The 20,297-nt window shown below is 36.5% G+C and overlaps 1 protein-coding gene across 3 annotated transcripts in view; it reads left to right on the plus strand.

Annotated features, from left to right (window-relative positions):
* LRBA (LPS responsive beige-like anchor protein) overlaps positions 1-20,297 on the plus strand; it is a 395,364-nt gene that overhangs the window by 25,279 nt on the left and 349,788 nt on the right. For all 3 annotated transcript variants that reach the window (XM_031046772.2, XM_031046774.2, XM_031046773.2), the window contains exons 2-4: positions 15,087-15,318; positions 15,448-15,548; positions 17,824-17,919. In XM_031046772.2, the coding sequence (XP_030902632.2) occupies positions 15,087-15,318; positions 15,448-15,548; positions 17,824-17,919 (429 nt within the window). The remainder of the gene's footprint in view (positions 1-15,086; positions 15,319-15,447; positions 15,549-17,823; positions 17,920-20,297) is intronic.

Below are 20,297 nucleotides of genomic sequence, written 5' to 3' on the forward strand. Positions count from 1 at the left end.
ACTTGAAACCTTTTGTGTCTTGCAAGGTTTTCTTTCTGAGGAGCCTAGGGAACTTGCTTTCAGATATAGTCTTCTCTACTCAGTATTTCACTGAGCTGCAAGCCTGTATTTTTCATTCTGCTTGTTCTCCCTTAAATATAATTACTTTTTCTTTCTGTCTTCTGATTTGTTGGTGTTTCTTTCTTCACTTCCTTGCATGTTTTCCTGTCTACCACTTCTTCAGTCTTGTATAACTTTTTACTTCTAATTCTTCAAATAAAAGGTACTTCATTATGGAAATACTCTTAGCTTTTATTTGTAGCAAGCTGTGCCAGTTTTAGGTCAGGTAATTTCAAGTGGAGGAAAAAAATTCCTATGAAAGGAAATTAAGGACATTTCTTACTGACTTTTCACCTGGGAAAACTGAACTGAAAGATTTAATTTTGGAACGTTTCATTTAATATGAAGTAATGCTACAGTGCTCCAGGGCACTGGAAATTGCTGATTATGGAAGGAGTCAAGATAACTGCAAAAGAAATCCTGGAGATTGTTGTGTTGGTATCAGGAAAAAAATTAGCTCAGGTGGAAGTATGGCCGGTATGAGTGAGGAGAATGTGGGCCTACAACTCATATGAGAAACCTAAATTTTGAACCTAAACCAGTTTGGAATTCTTAAAAGTTAGAAGAATTGGTTTTATTCCAAAAAGTATTTTATTGTCTTGGCCCAGAAAAACTTTCTCCTGTCAGCTACTGGTATTTCTCAGAGAGTACAAATCTCATCTTGAACAATTGCAAGTGCATTTTCAGAGAATTAAGTGCAGTTCTGCGGGAATTGGTATTTTCATTCTCATAGGAGAGTGTAAAGAGAGCCAGAGGGTTTGTAAGAATAGTTCTGAAAAAGATACCAGTTGTATTTCTGAGAAAATGAGTGCTTAACAGCTTGGAATACTACACAGCCTAGAATGCAATGCTCTTTACACAGTATTGCTTGTATGGACATTTCCATACAAATGGAAGAAAACAGATAAATGTGAAATAAGCAGAAAGCTTCCTGTATGTAAACTTGTGGATCTGTAATCAGTAAACAGATTGTCTGAATAAATCACCATTTACTGAATTGATCATAGAAGTTTTAAATTTGTTAAGAATAAAACTTAGGAGACACAGCCTTCTTTGTGGGAATGTGAGTACCTAATTTTCATTTCCTGTTTGTTGTACATTAGGGTAACTGCTATACACTGAAATGATTGCCGAAATAGCTGTGTGGGTTTTCCTTTACACCAAGAACTGCTTTTTCCTATGATTTAAATGTTGGAAGGAAATGGTGCATATAATATGTTGTAGTTGAGATGAAAGTAGGTTTTGGAATAATCAGTCCTGTCCTTTTCACTAGTTGTGAAACAGTGTTTTCCTAGTAACAACAAATTATTATTCTTAATCAACTGTTTAAAACTAATTATAACCGTAGTAACCAGTAGATGAAGGCAGGATCCTGAAATGCAGTATTTTTACTACTGCTTGAAATGGCAGCTAACCAGCTATTCTGAATACTGTGCTTGTACTCAGCTGTCAGCATTTATTGTTTCTTCTTTTGAGAAGGAGGGAAGGCATCTGACCTATGTGTTTGATTTCAAGCCTGTTTGGTTTCTGGAGAGATCAAGTTAAGCAGGTGTTGAATAAGTGATTTGGGATCTTTCACTACCATTTAAATAATGTTTTTCATCAGTTTAAAATGTAAAAAACTCAAATGGCAGAATTTTCTGAGGGTTTAGAATACAGAGGCAAGGAATCATTTAGGTTGCAAAAGGCTTTTGAAATTGGGTCCAGCTTTTACCCTAGCACTTCCAAGTCCACCACTAAACAACTCTGATGTAGCTATATGATATCACCCTATACGTTTAGCTAAGCAGCTCTGTCCATCCAGTTCACAACACAGTTTCCCAGTTCCTCCAGGAGAGCCACCTTCTACGTAGACCAATGTGCAAACAGCTTATGCAACATGCCATATGCATAAAGGAGAGGTATATGATTGACCAAGCACATTTTAACTGTCGACCAGAGCTGCAACTGAAGTTAGAACTCAAAAAAACCACAAAAGCATCCTCAATTTATACAACTGCAAACTATGTTGTAATTGTTTTTATTAAAAACAAGTTACTATAAAGAACTGCCAACAGCAACTGTCAGGTATTCTTCAGAAAACATGGCAAAACCCTCCCACCCCCTGTGGCAGACTGCAGTTTAGACTGGAGGAAGGCAACAACTGTGAGGCAAAAGGGTTCTGAATTACAGATTAAAGCATTTAACCAGTAAAGCCAGCATTTACCAAGGCTTGGCTTTTTCAAATTCAACAGATTTGTCAAAAAATCTGATAAAACCGTGGCACTAATGCAGTTATCCGCATTTTGTCATCAAAATTATAATATCATGTATTGCAGCTCCTAAATCAAAAAGTTTTTTTTCTGGAATTACTACACTTGTAAGCATTTAGGAATTCAAGAATTTAAGAAATATGCTTAAACATCTTCCCCACACAAGTCTGTGAATTGAAAGTAAATTATTATCCATGAGTAATCATACACATAACCTGAAAAAGGCTACATCCACATAATGCAGGAGTATGTGAAATGGTGTTTGTTTCTTAAAATACTCTTTTATGTGTGGAAAGTGTGATTAACTGAATTATAAATCTTGCTTCAGTGAGACAGTGAAGGAGAGAACATCTGCCACTGTGAAAAGCTACTCAACTTGAACACAAGGAAGGTGTCAATATAAAAGCAGAGCTTAATGTCATCAAAACAAAGAACAGTATAATCTTTTTAGCAAAATCTTCTATTTTGTTCCATATCCAAATTATTTTCCCTTTTTTCTTTGGTGTTAACAACCACTGTAGTTGTACATGATTTCATTCAAATTCTAGAAGTAGTAAACCCCCACAATAATAAAAAGCTGTGTAACCATCTCCCTATTTTCTTGAAATGCCTACCTCCTTTAAAAATTATATTTACTTACTAACACAGGTTTCAAAGAAAACATATAACATCTATCACAGTCATGGATTCTGGGACTGCAAGAGTAACTACAGAATTTGTAAATGGAAAATGCTTTGGAAATGATAGAGGACTTCAGTATTTTCCATTTAAACAAGCAGAAAAATATCTTCAGCTTGTAAGTTAGCCATTTTGATTTAAATTCTAAACATGGAGATTCAGTGAAACTTGTTGCATAGGAGCTATTTCATTTTCTTCTCTTCTACTGATACATTATCTCTAAAGTTTTGCCAAGTGAATTCAGTATCATGAAGAAGCACAGATGCATTCCTCAGTGTTTATCAAATCAAGCTCTTAGTAGCAAAGTTTCCTGTGGCTTTCCACACATGTAAATATTTTCTTAGAAAGATATTTCCCAATACAACAACAGAAAAAATAATTACCACCAAAATAATGCAACAAGAAACAAGTTTCAGGATAGCAACTGATAACAATATAAACTGTGGTCTCTCAGGTGTGAAGCCAGAAAGTATCTCCATTGTATCACTGCAAACATTGGAATGTCTTCAAATTCATGAATACATGTGGAATACATCAATACATTTTTTTTTCTCCTTTAAGAGGAAAAAAAAAGAAATGGGGGGGGGGTAGGTGGGAACAGAACAAAAGCCTTTAATCTTAAAGTTTCCTTTTCCTTTCAATCAGTCTACTTACTACCTTTGTTCCAGTGTAACTTTGAAGAACAAAGCCAAAAAAGCACCACTAACAGGAATGGTGGTGTGTGCCATAGTCTTCTGCATAGCTCACCATACTTTTCCAAATAGACAGCTTTAAAGTAGGAGTTGCAAATTCATGAAATTAAATTACCATCACAGTTCTACCAACTTGATGTATACAAAATGCTTTAGTATTTTGGGTTGGGGTTTTTGTTTGTTTTTTGGTTTTTGTTGAAGATTAAGACTTATGGCACTGTTTCAAAACTCTGGAGTTGTTACTGTGTGCACGTTTTTGTGTAGGGCATATCCAAATTTCTACTTTGTTTTCCATGGAAATGGAAAAAGCTAAAGGGGAAAAGAGTTGTCATACAGGGTGATCAAGAGAACAACTGGAATTTATTAGGAGAAAAAGGGGGACATTTTAAACAGGAGGGTGTATTTGATAACATATACAGCACTAGTCATATTTGTCTTGTTTGTTTGTGTTTCGTTTGGGTATTTTGTTTTTTTCTTTTTTCCTCTCCTTTACTGTTGTTACTCAGAGACAGTTGCCATTCAGTCATTGCCTACATGCCGAGAAAAGGGACAGAGAGAAATCAAGGCAGGGTAGAGCCTTGGAGTAATAGTAGGAGCTTCTGTACTAGGTGTGGAAAGAGTCCAGCCAAACAGAAAACAGTGTTGTGGCGAATCAGGGAGGGGGGAGAAGCTTTAAAATGTTCTAGCAAACATAGGAACGTAAGCTGCTTGTAACAAACATTAAGTGGCAGAGTCACATTTCTGTCTTTGCTTTCAGTGTTGCTTAGTGGGAATTGAATTGAAAGAACTAAAGGAAAAATGGGCTAGTTGCTGAGGTTTTACTGATCTCACTAAGGCACCCTTTCCTTCTGGTGTAGTTAGTAGGAATTATTAGTTTAGCGATGGCAACCTTGGTATTATAAAGCCCAGGTGAAAGGGCTACAGTTGTGACTGTAGTGTGTATGACTGCTGCCTTTGCTGTTGCCCTCGTGAGCGGTATGATGTGTCTTGTGTGTTGACATGGCTTAGATCAAAAAGAAGAATTGAACACCAGCGTGGTAGTGGGTCTTTGAGCTCAGTCATGTATAGCTGATTTGTTCTTAATCCTTTTGATGTACCACTTGAGTCTTGTGCTTTCCTTCTCTAAGATACTTATTTCAATGCACTGACTTCTAGTAGCATATGTTTTAAAAACTCTAAGCAATGTAGTGTCATAGAGGGGAGCAGGGGGTGGAATCTGAAGGCAAGCAAAAGGAAAAAAAAAAGAAGTCATTCCTTGGTAAGAGTAAATGAAGGGCTGTTACTCATTCATTCCAGGCACCCTTCTATCCAAGAGCATCTGCATGGTTCTCCCATGTTGATCACAGCTACAGAAAATTAAAAACTGGCAACATGGAAAGCTGAGTGTTACATTTCCTGTAGCATGTCATTTAGTGTTTCTTACATCCAAACTCTTTACTGTCTCTGCTTTAGCTGTGGCAGCAATCTCTTCCAATTGTGAGAAGGCAAATGCAGTGTTTTCCAGCTGTTCTGGATCGAGGCAGTGTCAGAAATGACAGAAACAGATGTGCTGGCTCTTGGGTTCTGTTGGAATTTGTAACCCGGTGCCTTTAGTTGTGCTGAAATTCCCTGCAATTAATCTGCTGAGCTCTGAAATGTGATGGCAGTTGAGGAGCTGGCACATGTTTGCTTGTAGCATGTGCTGTATGAGGGCTGCGACTTTCAGTAGGAGAGGAAATACTTAACATCACAGTTGCTGAATTTGATAAAACCTGCCAGAGCTTTATAACTAAACTGGTTGCTCACTTTAGCTTGTATTCTTTCTTGCTTTTTGAGCTTCATTTTATTCCTCTTGTAAGGTTATTGTTTGCTGTTCTTACACAATTCTGTGTTTGGTACACATTCTGTTTTGTTCCTCTTCTGTTATTTCCTGTGTTCGTTTTGCCTTTCTGCCTTACTTGTAATGTCTATCCTTGAGTCTCTACAAGCTGGCTAAACACTTTCAAACCATTTACTAGAATAAACTGATAACCATATTTTACTTCTAGAATCCCATTGTTGTACAGTTTTTTTAAATAATGTACTTTGCAAGTATTATAAAGTGGATATCCAGTTTAGGTCAAAAGTTATAAGTTATATGAAGGACTTTTTGGGTAATACTTGCAGGATGCAGACTTCAGGTTCTGTAAAGAGCAGTGGCTTCCTTCCCACCCCCCCCAAATCCACTGTAAAGTAGCAGATGTATTGCTTCTGTAGAAAAACGTTGGGGTATATTGTCCTCTAGCATGTAGGAAAGTGGTCTTCAAACCTTTTTGATTGCACACCCCATTGCTAAAAAAAACTTTGAGCAGGCACCCCCAATGAATGTATAACTATTTATCTAGGAATTACATGCATATACTGCTGTATTAGCATATTGTGTACATTATAAGTAAAAGCTAATTTTAATTTTGAACGTTTATTTAGCAATGATACAAAAAATATTTTCCACAACCCAGTGGATTGTCTTTTACACTTGCTGGGGTGCACGTGACTCACTTTGGATATACTGAGAGACCTTTTGAGAATTATTTACGTTTTATCTAAATTTCTTAGGTTAGGAAGCTGCAATTTTCAGATGGTCAAGTATATTATTGTGCATTAGTAACATATTGTGGGTATATAGAATCATAGAATAGCTAGGGCTGGAAAGGACCATAAGATCATCCAGTTCCAACCCCTCTGCCATGGGCAGAGACACCTCACACTAAACCATGTCACCCAAGGCTTCGTCCAACCTGGCCTTGAACACTGCCAGGGATGGAGCATTCACAATCTCCCTGAGCAACCCATTCCAGTGCCTCACCTCCCTTACAGTAAAGAATTTCTTCCTTATATCCAATCTAAACCTCCTCTGTTTAAGTTTTAACCCATTACCCCTTGTCCTATCACTACAGTTTCTAATGAAGAGTCCCTCCCCAGCATCCCTATACCCCCTTCAGTTACTGAAAGGCTGCTATGAGGTCTCCATTCAGCCTTCTCTTCTTCAGGCTAAACAGCCCCAATATTTAAAAGTATTCCTGTTCAGTATATGTAGTATATATAACAACTGTGTGTTTTATGTGCTTCTTTATAGTTGGAAAGGGTTTACTACACCTGTGATTTCCTTATCAAATTGAAATTCAATAACTGAGTCATTAGTAAAACATATGTTTGAAGGAAGCATCTTAAAATGCTTTCTTAATGAATTGTTATTGCTGTCTGCACACTGCTTTGGTTGAAGGAAAACAGATATCTTTGGCAATCTTTTACATTCAGATAATTAAAACAAGCCTATCTGCTAGTTTTTTAAATGCTGAATACTAAGTGGGTTAGAAGAAGTAATTTAATGATGAGAAAGCTGGGCAGATTGTTTCAGGCAAGTGGGTTTTTTAGCTGTATCCCAGTGTATTACTAGACTTGAAGTTTGTTTTTTTCTAGTCAGTGCAACAGAAGACTCTATGGTGATGGGGGTGAGTCCACTTCAGTCGTTTTAACCTACCTGTTTAATTTTTGTGCAGGTTCTGATTTTTAATTATATGTGAAGTTAGTTACATTTGCTCAGTGATGGTGTCAGTGTTGTATAGTTGTGTTTTTTTTCCCTGATTTGCCTAAGGGTAGAATAAATTTGTTTCTGCCTGTAGTATGCAATGTGAATGTCTTCACTGGTAGAAGCAGGTGCAAGTAGGGCATTGTCTGTAGAGTCATCCTGACTTTATGGTTTGTTCCCTGTTCTGTACTTGTTGATACATAATATATTAGAAATGTCTCTTTTGAGCTACTACATTGAGGGGAATTATTAAGTTAGGACAGGATGCACAGTTGTGCTGCTTGGTGGCTGACGTATGGTTAGTCTGTTTCTCTCAGTGCACAGCAGAGTGTTCGCTGATGGGTGATATTTCCAGATTTGACAAAAAGTTGTCCTTGATAAAGTTACATGTCTGGGTCCTGAAAAAAAAATCTGGTTTTAATGTTCTTGTAAATTCAAATAAAAATGTTAGATAACTTTAAGAAGTGTAGCTAGGGGAGGGAAGTGCTGGCATAATGAAGTGGACAGTATGGTATGGTGCTTTGCTACGTGTGTTTCATGTATTTGTGTTTAAATTCAGAGTAATGTAACTCGAGCTGACTTTCTACTGGATGTCAGAAGATGACAGATTTCTGATTTTTAAAATGTCAAAACCATAAATCATTAGTTTGCTAAGATTGCACTAGCAAGCTATTAAGGAACATGGCAGTATTTACTGTAGATAAATGCAAATTTAAAAAGGTTCTCTGTATCATGGTTTAAATGATTTATTTGCTTTCAATGCACATATGAATCTGATGTGATGCAAAGATTTAGGATGTTTCATTTCCTGTATGGAGCTACAAATTTGCATATTATTAAACCCTCTCCTGGAGTCTTATCTTTCTTGTATGTCTTGAATGGTGTCACAGGTTAAGGTACACTGAAAAAAGTTAATTGAACCAAAAGCACAATTTAATGCTATTAATGCAGGTACTGGAAACATACATATTTCAGGTGGATTTATATAGAGTCTCTATGTTAATAACTAGTGAGATGTATAGTATAAGCTGAACTCAGAAAGCTGCCAGGTTTTGTAAATAGGTCCATAGCCATTCTTTGGAGTGTAACAAAATTTTGTCTGGAAATTGTTCTATATGGAAAAAAAATCAACTTGGTGGTTCTTTGTCTCCTCAAGGATTTGAAATAAAAGCTTATAGTCACATGGTCTCCTCAGGAGCAAAGGGCCTCTCTGCTCAGTGTGGTGCTGTGGACCAAAAATGGTAGAAAATCAGCTTTATGCTATCTCTTGTTTTCTTCTTTAACCTTGTCCAATGGCCGGCAGGTTTGCTGGGTCAGTGTCCAAGCGTGGTTTCAGTACATGTGTTTTGTGACATGTTCTTGGCAATCCATTTTATATTAGCTGTCCCACTTGCTGATGGGTCAGTAAAGAATGAGAGAAGGGTAAAATTCCTAATGTTGGATTTGTCCATATCTTTCATTTTGGAAGCTGTTCTTGAATTTCCAGAAGGGAAGAAGCACTGTGTGCAGGGGTATGAAGTAACTGTAACTGTTTTGAGTTTGAGTGCAGTATTTACTTTTAATATGAGCTGTTTGTACTGAGATTATTTTTTTTAACGAATTCCAAACTGATAAAATAAGTATAGGATTTTTGGATCTTTTAAAATTTGTTTTGATAGGAAAAATTTAATATTTTGCTTAAAAGTGGGATTGTTCTGTATATAAGGTAGGGATTTGAATTTCATTGTTTGCTACGTACTTTTAAACAAAAGTTTTAAAAGCTTCTAAAATTAAGCCCAAAAATGTGTAAAGTTTGAAATTCATGGTGCTGCTCCCCATGTTTAAAAGCATCATGTAGAGCTGATTTTTCCTTGCATTGCTCTGCTTGCACTGGGGCTTCAGCTGTGCACTATGAAGTGACCTAATTGTGTTACCTAATTAATTGACATAAAAATGCTCTCAAGCAGAGTAAAAATACTAAATTATTAGCTAGGGTAAGTACAGCATCATTGACTGATTACAGCATAGTTACCTTTCAAAACTGTTGTTCTTCCCCCTCTCCCCTTTCTGGTGAAAAGACCATGAGGATGCATCAGATGTATTGTACTTACCTGGACAAGAATTTTGTTTTAATTTATGCATAGACATAGCTCAATGCCTTTGAAAAGTTTTACTGGACTGTTTTATGGCTCAGATTAATTGTATAGGATGTTTTTGCAGTTTTTCCCCCGTGTAAATAGGGTAAATTGTGTGCCTTCTGTAGCTAGCATTTGTAAAATTGAAGAAACTTGGGTTTTGTATAAGCCTATTCTTAATTGTAAACTTTTCTGCTAAGTTGAAATCTCGCCCTGTCTTATTTCCTGGAGATACAGCTTTCTTCTTCCTTGTGACAGAGCATGAGATATAAGCTGGTGATATAAAGCTGTCTTGGGGAGGAAGAGAATTATGTTGTGCTGAGACACTATATTAAAAATGTGTAGTACTAGGCTAACGGTTTCAAGTACAACATTAGGTGGCAGTAGTAGACTCTTAACACTTTGTGAGTGCTTGTTAAATTTACTTCCAGGCAGTTTTCTAAACTAGAGACAGATTTGGAGAAATTTTAACACAGAACATTTATGCTACATTACTATGAAGAGAAACAGGAGGAATGATTTTTCCAGAATGATCCATCTTTGATCATAGTTAATAACTGTATTGGAGAGAATCATATGAAAGCATCAGCGTTAAAGTGGGTGCATTGTTGTTGTGCAGTGCCAGTATTGATTGGTTTAAAATGGTCCATTCTTATTTTACTGGTAAATGAAGGTGTTGGCTTTGTCAGGAGCTTGATAACAGGAGAAAGAGCAGCTAATTAACAAGAAAATGTAATATGGTTTTCTGCTCAAGAAGTACCTGTTGGCTCTTTGTCTGATTGGTTTTGCTTTCTGGGGTTGGTTTTGGTTTTGTTTGGTTTTTTCAACATGGGGGAAAGCAAGTCCAAAGTTGGAGCAAGATTAAAGATAATGCTTGTCCAATAGGCTGGGGTAGAATCTTCCCTTCTGCGAAAGTGTCACTTGCATAGTCATTGTCTCAAGTTACTTTAAACTTTGAGGTAAGGTAGCAAATAATTTTAAGCTGTCTGGATGTTGCTGGAAGGCAATGACCTTGCCTTTCATGAGAGAGTCTTCCCACAGTTCTTTGTGCTTTGTCTAGTTTTTCTGTTGTTTTATGGTTGATGTAGTGGCAATATATTGAAGACAAAAGATTGACATCCAGGTGTCTTCTTTCCCTTTCCTTCCTATCTATAACCTCTCTGGGCCTGAGCCCTGTATGTCATGATTTCACTGACTTCACATTCATGCTAATGTCGTTAATTGATACACTTCTCCAAACCATCAGCGGGCTTTTCTAACAAATCTCTTCTTAGGATTCATGTTTTAATATGTTCTCACCTCCATGTGTTATGTTGGTGATGGAAAAGTGGGAGGTGAGGGGCAGCGAATGAATTGCTGCAAATTAGTATGTTCAAGTTATTTTTCCTCATTTTTTTTCTCTTCTGGTCTATAGAGGCCTCTCCAAATCAGGATCATCTTTTTATCACACCCAGGATGTGTACCATGGTGTTGGCTTTTACTGTTTCTTGTTTGCCTTCATGGGATTTGGCTCCTTGGGATTACTCAGTCCTATGAGATCCTTGTCCTAAAGAGATTTTAGTACTTATACTTCCTAAATCTTTGGCATGGGAAGTATTTGATATTTTTGATGATCAATATATTTAAGTTTCTGAATACATGAAGGGGGCATGGAGTCCAGGATGTGAGTATTCTGTTGTTACTCAAAAGCATAATGGCTAAAATGAATCCATCATTTTTGTGTCTGTTTTGTCCAGAAGCTGCATTCAGATTTTGTCATTGAGGGATGAAAAACATGAGAGTTTTTGTTTGATAGTTTTGTTTTTTTTTTTAACCTTGGGTTGACTGACATGATGTGAAATTGCATATAAGAATAGGACCACTCTGGATAACATAACTATTTTGTGGGCAGATGGAAAATGCAGGGTGTTTGTCAAACCTTTAATTGTTGAAATAACATCTTGTTTAGCTTAGCACATTTTTCTTGATATTTATCTTGCATAAGTACCTTACTATTATGAATAGAAGATTTTGGGCAGTTACCAGCTTTGTACACACAGTTTTGCAGGTTCTTGTTAAGCATAAACTTAAATTTTTCCTTGATATATGCCTAGCCTACTTGACTGCTCTTTATTCTTCCTGGGATAGGCATTTTCTACTGGATAGGCATTGTATGTTCTCATTGTTTTGGACATACTAAACAATTCAGAGATTACAGAATCAACATCTTAAGCAAAGGGAGGTCACATTTTGCTTGGTTAATAGTTCTTTCATCCTGCCTTTAGTGAACAAATCAAATACATTTGTTTTGGTGTGTAGGTTGTATAACAAATCTGGCTTTTCTGCAGGAAATGCTGGTTGTCGTCTTGGACTTCATATATTTTTTTCTGTTGTAGTTCATGGAAATACTTTTCCCTGCATTTTCTTACTAGTTTTTGAAATATTTTGTATCTGCTATTGGGAGAAATGACTTTAGATTCATAATCTAGATAATGATCTTTCAGGAAAGTAGAGCTTGAATATGTTTATTCTGAGCTATTTTCTGCATACTGTAGCTTGGTAGTTGTACGCTCAAAGAGTGACTCTTCTGTATCTTAGGTCACTTCTTCGATTTTGTGTTAGATGAAAAACTCATTGCGAAGAGAGGTTTCATGTGTTTAAATTGGCTTTTTATTTCTAAGTGATGTAGTGCTATTTTGTACTTAAAATTATTGCTGTTATATTGACTTCTCATTAGTTTGATCCTCCAAGGGAGGAAAAGCCCCCCGCACTCTGTGTGTAGTAAAAAAATTGCTGTATTCTCCCTGTTCTCAACCAGCTAAATGTAGTAACATTTTACAAAAAAAGCTTGAGCTATTGGTTTAGTTTATATATTTTTTCAAAGGTAAATATAACTGGCAAAATGTGAAATTTGTGAGGATGTATTTGAATACTTTGAATATTGCCCTTTACAACCATTCCTGTAATCTTATACTTAATTCTATATGCCGCAGAAAGAAAACGTTATGCCACCCTGTAGGTTGCTATAAAGATTGTTTATGCAGCTCAGCATAGGACTTAAAATACGTTGAATTGGAGAATTTTGAAAAATGGACTGTGCGACACAGGAGACCAAATCATGCTAAAGTGCAAGGAAAGACTATACATCAGTTCAAAGGCTACATTATTCAAAAAAATACAACCATAAAAAAGGTAATAAGATTACATTCTCGCACTTCATGGCTAGTAAGGTGCATTAAGCTGCTCAGATATTCATAACTTACTGTGACATTTGGGAAGATTACATTTTGCTGTGCACAGCTATTACTGCAGCTCAGATAATAACTAGCCAATGCATGGACCTGGATTATGATCCCTGTCATTGGAAACAAATTTGTGTTTTGAAGGTTGATCAGTTTCAAATCACCATTAGAAAGGGTTAATATGACATACTGTGGGGTGTGTGTGTGCTTATGTGTATCTAATGGGTATGCATACATATAGTACATCAACTGCACTGTGCCTTTGGTGTATTGCTTTCTCTGTCAGTCTTTTGTCCTCACTTCCCTTAAAGGAAGTGTTAAAATGGTGATTATTTTTACCATACCATATTATTTCTAGAATGTACTTGCTGGAATGCTTATGTTTGCAGATTAGAAGGGATACCTAATTTGATAGCTTCCTGGATGAGTGGTTACTGATAATAGTGTATCTAGCCAAAAATGAAAGATTGGTAGTGTAGACTATAGGGTGAAGGTAAGGTCACCTCTAGTTGCTGTATATGGTTTTGGTGTGATAATTGATGGTTGGCTGATAGTTAAAACCAAATGCATAAAGAGTTGCATTTCTTGTTAAGAATTAGCAGGTGGTTTGTGGCTAGAATGTAACCTTCATCTATTCTGTCCATACACAGAATGCAGTGTTTTCTTTGTTTCTTACCTAGATAGTGAGAAACAGAGTGTCTCCTTGAGCCTTTGGGGAATACCTTAATGCTGTAGAGTATTTTATATTTTAAAATGTTTTGTTCAAGGTGGGTTTTTTTTAAGGGGCTGTACATATTTGTTTGCATTTGTTTTGCAATAATTCTGTGTTAATTTATTCTGCTCTGTGTTCTTCCTTGAATTCTGCCTTTCAGAGTTTTCTTGTGGTAGGCCTCTGCTCCATCTTTTGGAATGGGAAAACTGAAGCTTGGAGAATGATAAAGACTTGATAGATCTGTTTGAGTTGACAGCATGAGTTGATATAGAGAAGCTGGGAGTATAATTCAAGTCTCACCATTCAGTTTCTACAGTTTCCCTAGATATTAAGGAAGCATCTCATAGTAAATGGCATAATTTTCATGACCAAGAGAGGAGAAAATGGAAAAGTGTAAATTACTGTTTAGAAATCGTAGCTGTGAGACATTGTCTATTCTGTCATAAACACAGTAACTTTCTCTGCTTCTTGTGGTGTTTGGCGTTACTGATTTATACCCAGAAGACCAAAGATTGCTTCTTCAAAGTGACAAGATTTAGACACTTGAGGAAAATGTATGGTAATTTTAGTAGTTAATGAAGAGCGTATATTCTCTTCTGTTGGCTAAGTTTGTCCTCAGATCCCGACCAGCTGAGAGAAGCTGTCGGAGCTAATATGGAAGCAAGTTAGTATATGTATTTTGGGGCACTTGCAACATGGTGTGACTTCAGCAAGTCACAGTATTGAAGCTGTTAATGGTCAAAGCCTGTGAAAGGAACACCATGTGGGACAAAAATGATGTCTTTTATTAGATAAACTTGTAGAAGTGAGAATGATCTGAAATACTTTTGATCATGAGTCCATTTTGATCATTTGAGTCAATACTATCTGAATTCATATTCGTATGCTGTTATAAGTATTTTGGCAAGCATGGCACATTTTTAAGGTTGTTACATTTCTGAAGTCCAGGAGAAGTTTAAAAAGTGGAGGGGGGGGGGGGAAATAGGGATGGAGTTAAGTGATTACAGTTCATCTTTCCTTCAACTGGAATTTCTGAGTACATGAATTTCCTTCCCCTTCTCACCTCCTTGGTGTGTGTATATGTCGTTAGTTACTCAGTGTGTGCTTAGACAAAAGCCTGCACCTAGGAGTCCTGAAATATTACAGGATTAAAATGCCTTAACCAGAGCATAGTCAGACTTTCAGTGATGCTAGTGTTTCACATTCCTGCAAATACATCAAGCCTTTGCTTCCTTTTAGTACCTGTGACTGCTAATGAAACTGTCAGTTAATACTTAATCAGCTTTATTCCGTATCTCAGGAATGACTCATAAGTGCTTAGAAGTGGCAATATTTCTGATATGCATCAGCTCCTTTTGGTTAGAATTGTCCTCTTATTAAAGAAGTGTTAAGCACATGTGAAGGAAAGCTTTCGGGGCCACTCAGGCCATTGAAGGTAGCTGACTTGGCTCTTTCGCTGGTTTCAGAACACTCGCTTGGTATCTTCACTTTGCAGTTGCGTGGGGTAGCTCAGGACACCAATACCTTAAATCACCCAAATGTTCTGTACCAGTTGCCTGATAGTAGGTGAGGCCTTAGGAGCACCTTAGCTAAAGTTACCCAACAGAACTTGAAACAGAGGAAGAACAAGATTTGATAAATGGATATTGGCCTCATTATGTTTCTTTAATGTGTTTGATAGCTTTCTTCTTGCAGATTGAATAACTTTAAACGTAGAATGCTACTTTGATAAAATTGTTTTAAGGTTGTTCTTTAATCTTTTGTCTGAAAGCTTGTTGGGAGCCAGTTTGACTTGGAAATGAACTTCATCATCCAAGAAAGAGAGGCCATCACCTGCATGGTAGACTTGCTGGACAAGTGTGATACCACCTGCCAGGCTGAGGTGTGGAGCATGTTCACAGCAATCTTGAAGAAAAGTATACGTAATCTACAGGCATGCACAGAAGTGGGGCTTGTTGAACAAGTGCTCAAGAGGATTGATAAAGCTGACAACATGATTGCAGGTACAGTTTCAGTGTATGACTTAAAACAATTTCTGTATGTAAAATGTCAGGGAAAACTTTAATAAATGATAGAAATTTGACACTGCATTCTATAAAGCAATTATAATGTGTTTTTTTTTTCCTTTTCAGATCTCTTAGTGGATATGCTGGGTGTGTTGGCTAGCTATAACTTGACAGTTCGAGAGCTAAAGTTATTCTTCAGCAAGCTTCAAGGACAAAAAGGGAGATGGGTAAAAGAAAACACAAAATTGAAACTTTTTAGTATTGTTGCTTATATTTTTCCTGTTGTTCACAAGTTAAAAGACTGTTTAATAACCTTTATAATGAACAAATTGTAAGCATATCAAGAAATACAGGGTGCTTTCTGGTATTACAGAAGTGAATCTTTTTACTTGCAAGCAATTAAAATGCAGAGTAGAATAGTGATGAAATTAAATTTCCTCCTGGATCTGTGGACTAGGTTGATCCTTTTGGACACCTGGGAATAATATGGTGACTCTAAGCAAGTGGTTTTATACACATGTTTTTATTTTTGTAATTCCAGTTATGTTAAATTGAAGGAAAAAGGATTTTTATTTTTTTTGAACTGCAAAGGAGAGAAATCTATAAAAAATGTCTACATAGGCAGTTCAGTGTGCTCCTGTTTTCACATTGTTCTTCTTTACCTGAAGATTGGATATATTTATCTGATTAGGGAGATGAGAATTTGTGGCAGAAATTGAAATGAAGGAAATGAGCTCCAACTGAAAAATTCCATCATGTGTGCAGAAGAAGAGGGTCATCATGTAGAAAGAAGAAGAGGGTCTCTTTTTACTGTTGAGAGCCACATTCCCTGAAGTAAAAATGTGTATGTTGTAAAGGCCACCAGATAAAGTTTTCTTTAACATAAACTTTGTGTTTGTTTTTTTTTTTGCTGAAATTGGGAGCTCTTGCACCAGTCACTTTACCTGCTTTGAATTTTAGTTTTTAAGTATCTCTGAATGCTCTACCTAGTGTAGAGTGTCTCTGCCTACTTCAGATAATTAAAAAATTCAATATAAAAGCCAGTAGGTACAAATAATAAAGCAAATTTTAAAAGACCCTTTGATAATCCAGATAACTTTGGAAATCTTAACTTGCTCTAATAAAAATACTTGAAACTTAATAGAAGTTTTAAACTTAATAATTGAACATATAGAATATATTTAACCATAGATGAATTCAAGTTGTCTCTGTAACACTAACTTTTTCATTTCCTGTCTCTCTGCTATTTGCATTTAATTTCCTTTCTTTATTAAAGACTAAATATAGAGGAAAGGAAGAGAAAATGTCACAGTTGCATTGCTAAGGAGTTACACAGCTCCATAAATCTTAAAATCAGCAGTGCTGTAAAAGATACAAAGTACTTGGCTACAACACAAATTACCTAGTTGAATTCTGTAGTGCTGAAGACATCTAAGCAGTTCTCTGTGTTTCCTCCTTAATTCTAATTCAGGTTCATGAAGCACTATTTATCTGACTAATGTTAGGTACATTTGAAATACTTGTAATGGATCATGCAATGTTTGGTTTTGCATACAAGAAGGGTAAAAAGGGCGCTCCGAGTTAAAACTCAGATCTGTAAAGTCATAGTTTAAGAATGCTTTCCAATGGAAAGTTATGAAGTGGTAAAAGAAGACGTACAAAATTGTTCTGTCACTGTAACCAGTATTTGCTGTACTTCTGTTGCTGTGAGCTCATGTACTTGATCTGGAGTTTATAGTTGCTGAGTATTACAACAAAGTCCTCACAGAATTAGGGTGGTGGTGGGGAAGTGTTAAGTATTCACACTAACTGAGCACTCAGTTTAGGTGCTCCAGACTGCTCTCAAGACTTGAATCTTTCTCCATGGGCTTATATGAAGGGATATATGTAACCAAAACCACTTTAACCTAGTATATGATTGTAATCCTGAGGAAAATAATCTCTGCTGATCCACCCTCTCCCTTTTGCTAGGTATTCCCCATCTCCTTTGTGCTGGCCAGGTTTCATACAGCACAGTCCAAACCTGCTGTAACTGAAAATTGGTTTGCATTTGTTTTACCTAAGTCAGTTTTCAGCTGAATCAGTTAATTTTCTTTAGATCACTGCAAATTCACACTAATGGTAGCACTGATGGTAATGAACAGCTCGAGGGAGGAACCAACATTCAGGGTCAGTTTAATTTATGCTGGATGAAAGTGGCTCTGGCCAACTAAATTTAGGTATCCAATTAATTTATCTTTAATTCAGTTATACAGTTAATTGTATTTCTGTGCATCTGCTTGATATTGTGTGAAGGTATCCATAATTCTTTGTTAATGTTGTTTGTTGAAAGGGCTAAGTGTCTTAGAGTATTGCTCAACTATGTGCAGAGCTTTTAAATTTATATATAAATTTATATATAAATTATATATATATAAATTAAATTTTAAAATTATTTTTTGTGTGTATAGTATTTTCTTTCTTATAGGTGTGTTTATTTACAAGTGTAATTCTCTTTGTCAGCCACCACATGCTGGGAAGTTACTGTCTGTGTTAAAACACATGCCTCAGAAGTATGGACCTGATGCCTTCTTCAACTTTCCAGGAAAAAGTGCTGCAGTATGTAGATACTTTAAGTCTCTTGTTTGTTCATTTGTTGTTCTCTTATGGCCATTGGTTATTCTCATTTGTAGTGTTAGTTTGTCTCATTTGTCAATGTCATAGAAGTAGAGCTTTAATCAGATTTTTTTTCTCTGCCTGACACCTACATATGCTTAAATAAATCATGCTTATAATAAATGTGCATTATTATTGTAGAAGGACAAATACTATTACAGAAAGAAAAGCTATAAATGAGGCTTTTTTATTTTTTTTTTCTCGCTAGACTGGTTCAGGTAAATTTTGTTGCAGTAAGAATTTGCCTGCTTTTTGCTCCTGTGTTCCTGTGGGAATGGTGCTTGTGTTATTATCCAGTACGAGAGTGGTTTTGTGGTGGGTTGACCTTGGCTAGGCGCCAGGTGCCTACCAAGCTGATCTATTGCTATCTCTTCTTACCTGAACAGGGGAGAGAAGATGTAATGAAAGAGTCATAGTTTGCATAAGGACAGGGAGATCAACTGTCACCGTCAAGAGCAAAAGAGACTCAAATTGGGGAAATTAATTTAATTCCAATCAAGTCAGAGTAGGGTAATGAGAAATAAAACCAACATCTTAAAACATCTTCACCCCACCTGTCCTTTCTTCCCAGGCTCAACTTCACTCCTTATTTCTCTACCTTCTCCCCCCAAGTGTCACAGGGCGCTAGGGAGTGGAGGTTGCAGTCAGTTTGTTGTACCCTGTTTTTTCTGCTCCGTCCTCCCTTCCTTCCTCATTCACCTTGGTATCTGCAGAGCTGCTGCTCACACATGTTCTCACTCCTCTTTCTGTCTGCAATTGCTCCTGCACAGTCACTTTTTCCCCTTCTTACATATATTAGCCCAGAGGCACTACCACTGTTGCTGATGGGCTTGGCCTTGGCCAGCAGTGGGTCTGTCTTGGAGCCAACTGGCATTGACTATGTTGGACATAGGGGAAGCTTCTGGCAATCTTTGAAGAAAAATCTGGAAACTTTTGTTAGTGAAACCACAGAAAGTGTTGAACTTGAAGTGGCCGTACTTGCAGCAGATGATGTGAATAACATATATTGGTTATAAGAATTCGCTGACGGAATGTGGATTGTAGACTTATATAGGTTGAATAAGACTGAAAGGGGATTAAATTTACCAATGATTGGTCTTTTCATAATTGTTCAGGTGACTGATTAATTGTTAAATTATGATTTTCACTTGAAAAAGAATTAGAAACTGAATAGGTAGTTGGAAAACACTGTGCAGAACCTTCCATAGAAGTTCAAGTATATCAACACTTTTGGTCCTAAAATTGTAGGATGAAATAGTATGTTCAAAATTTCATGCTTAATTCAGAATAAGATACAAAATAAGATTTATCAGATGACTGTTTCCAGTTTTCTTCACATAAACCTGTTACCTTTCTGCCTCAGTGGCTTGAGATTAAATTTCACCAACTTGATGACATAATTCTTTTTTGGAATGGAAACTTGAGACTGAGAAGTACAGATTACTAGAAAAATGCTTCTGCACTTGTATGTTTATCATGTGCAACAGAACGTGGCAATAGATGATGTTCTTGTTCTGTCTGGCTATTCATGTACAGTTTTTGTATTTGACTTCTAGTAATTGTGTTGAATGCTTGAACTGTATGTGATATATTGGGATGCCTCAGTAACCTTAGGGTGAATATTCTTACATTTTTGTTTAATGAAGAGGTCATAGAAACTAAGTATTTAATATAATTTCTCTGAGATGCATTGTGAGTTAAACCAAGTGATAGTGCTACCAGTTCTCAAACCTGCGCTCAAAGACATGCAGACTGATTAGTTAGCTGGTATAGAGAAGGATTTATAGCATTCTGTTTGGACAGGGATAACTGAATGGAGCGTGGGAGCATAATAAGGAGTCTGGTGACACTCGAATTCTTTGATGTTTTTGATCACTGGTATTGATCATCTGGACAGTATCTTTGATCAGAGGTTATAGCAGTCTTAGTTGAAGTGTGTATTGCAAATCTGCACAGCGAAACAGTGGAAAGTTAATAGTAACGTTAATAAAACAACCAAACAAAACCCCGCACACAGTAAAAGCCCACTGTTTGAAACAGAGGGTTCTACGACACAGTGTACCACTTAAGAGCTTTTGAGCTAACATAAACACAGTGTTTAATATGAAGATTTTGGGTGGTGGAGATTGTATTACCTTTCTTTTAAGGAAGTTTATAACTGTCATAACTGGAAGGTTAGGTAGACATGAGGCTTCAAGAGAGAAAAGAATCTGTTAAGTGAAATGTATGTAATTTTCATTTTGTGGCTAGCCTTTTTTCATAATAAATTATTTTCCTGAATACCAACACTATGTGAAATCAAGTTTATAAATCCGATTATT

Source organism: Melopsittacus undulatus, chromosome 7 (assembly GCF_012275295.1).
Source record: "Melopsittacus undulatus isolate bMelUnd1 chromosome 7, bMelUnd1.mat.Z, whole genome shotgun sequence".
Lineage (NCBI taxonomy): Eukaryota > Metazoa > Chordata > Aves > Psittaciformes > Psittaculidae > Melopsittacus > Melopsittacus undulatus.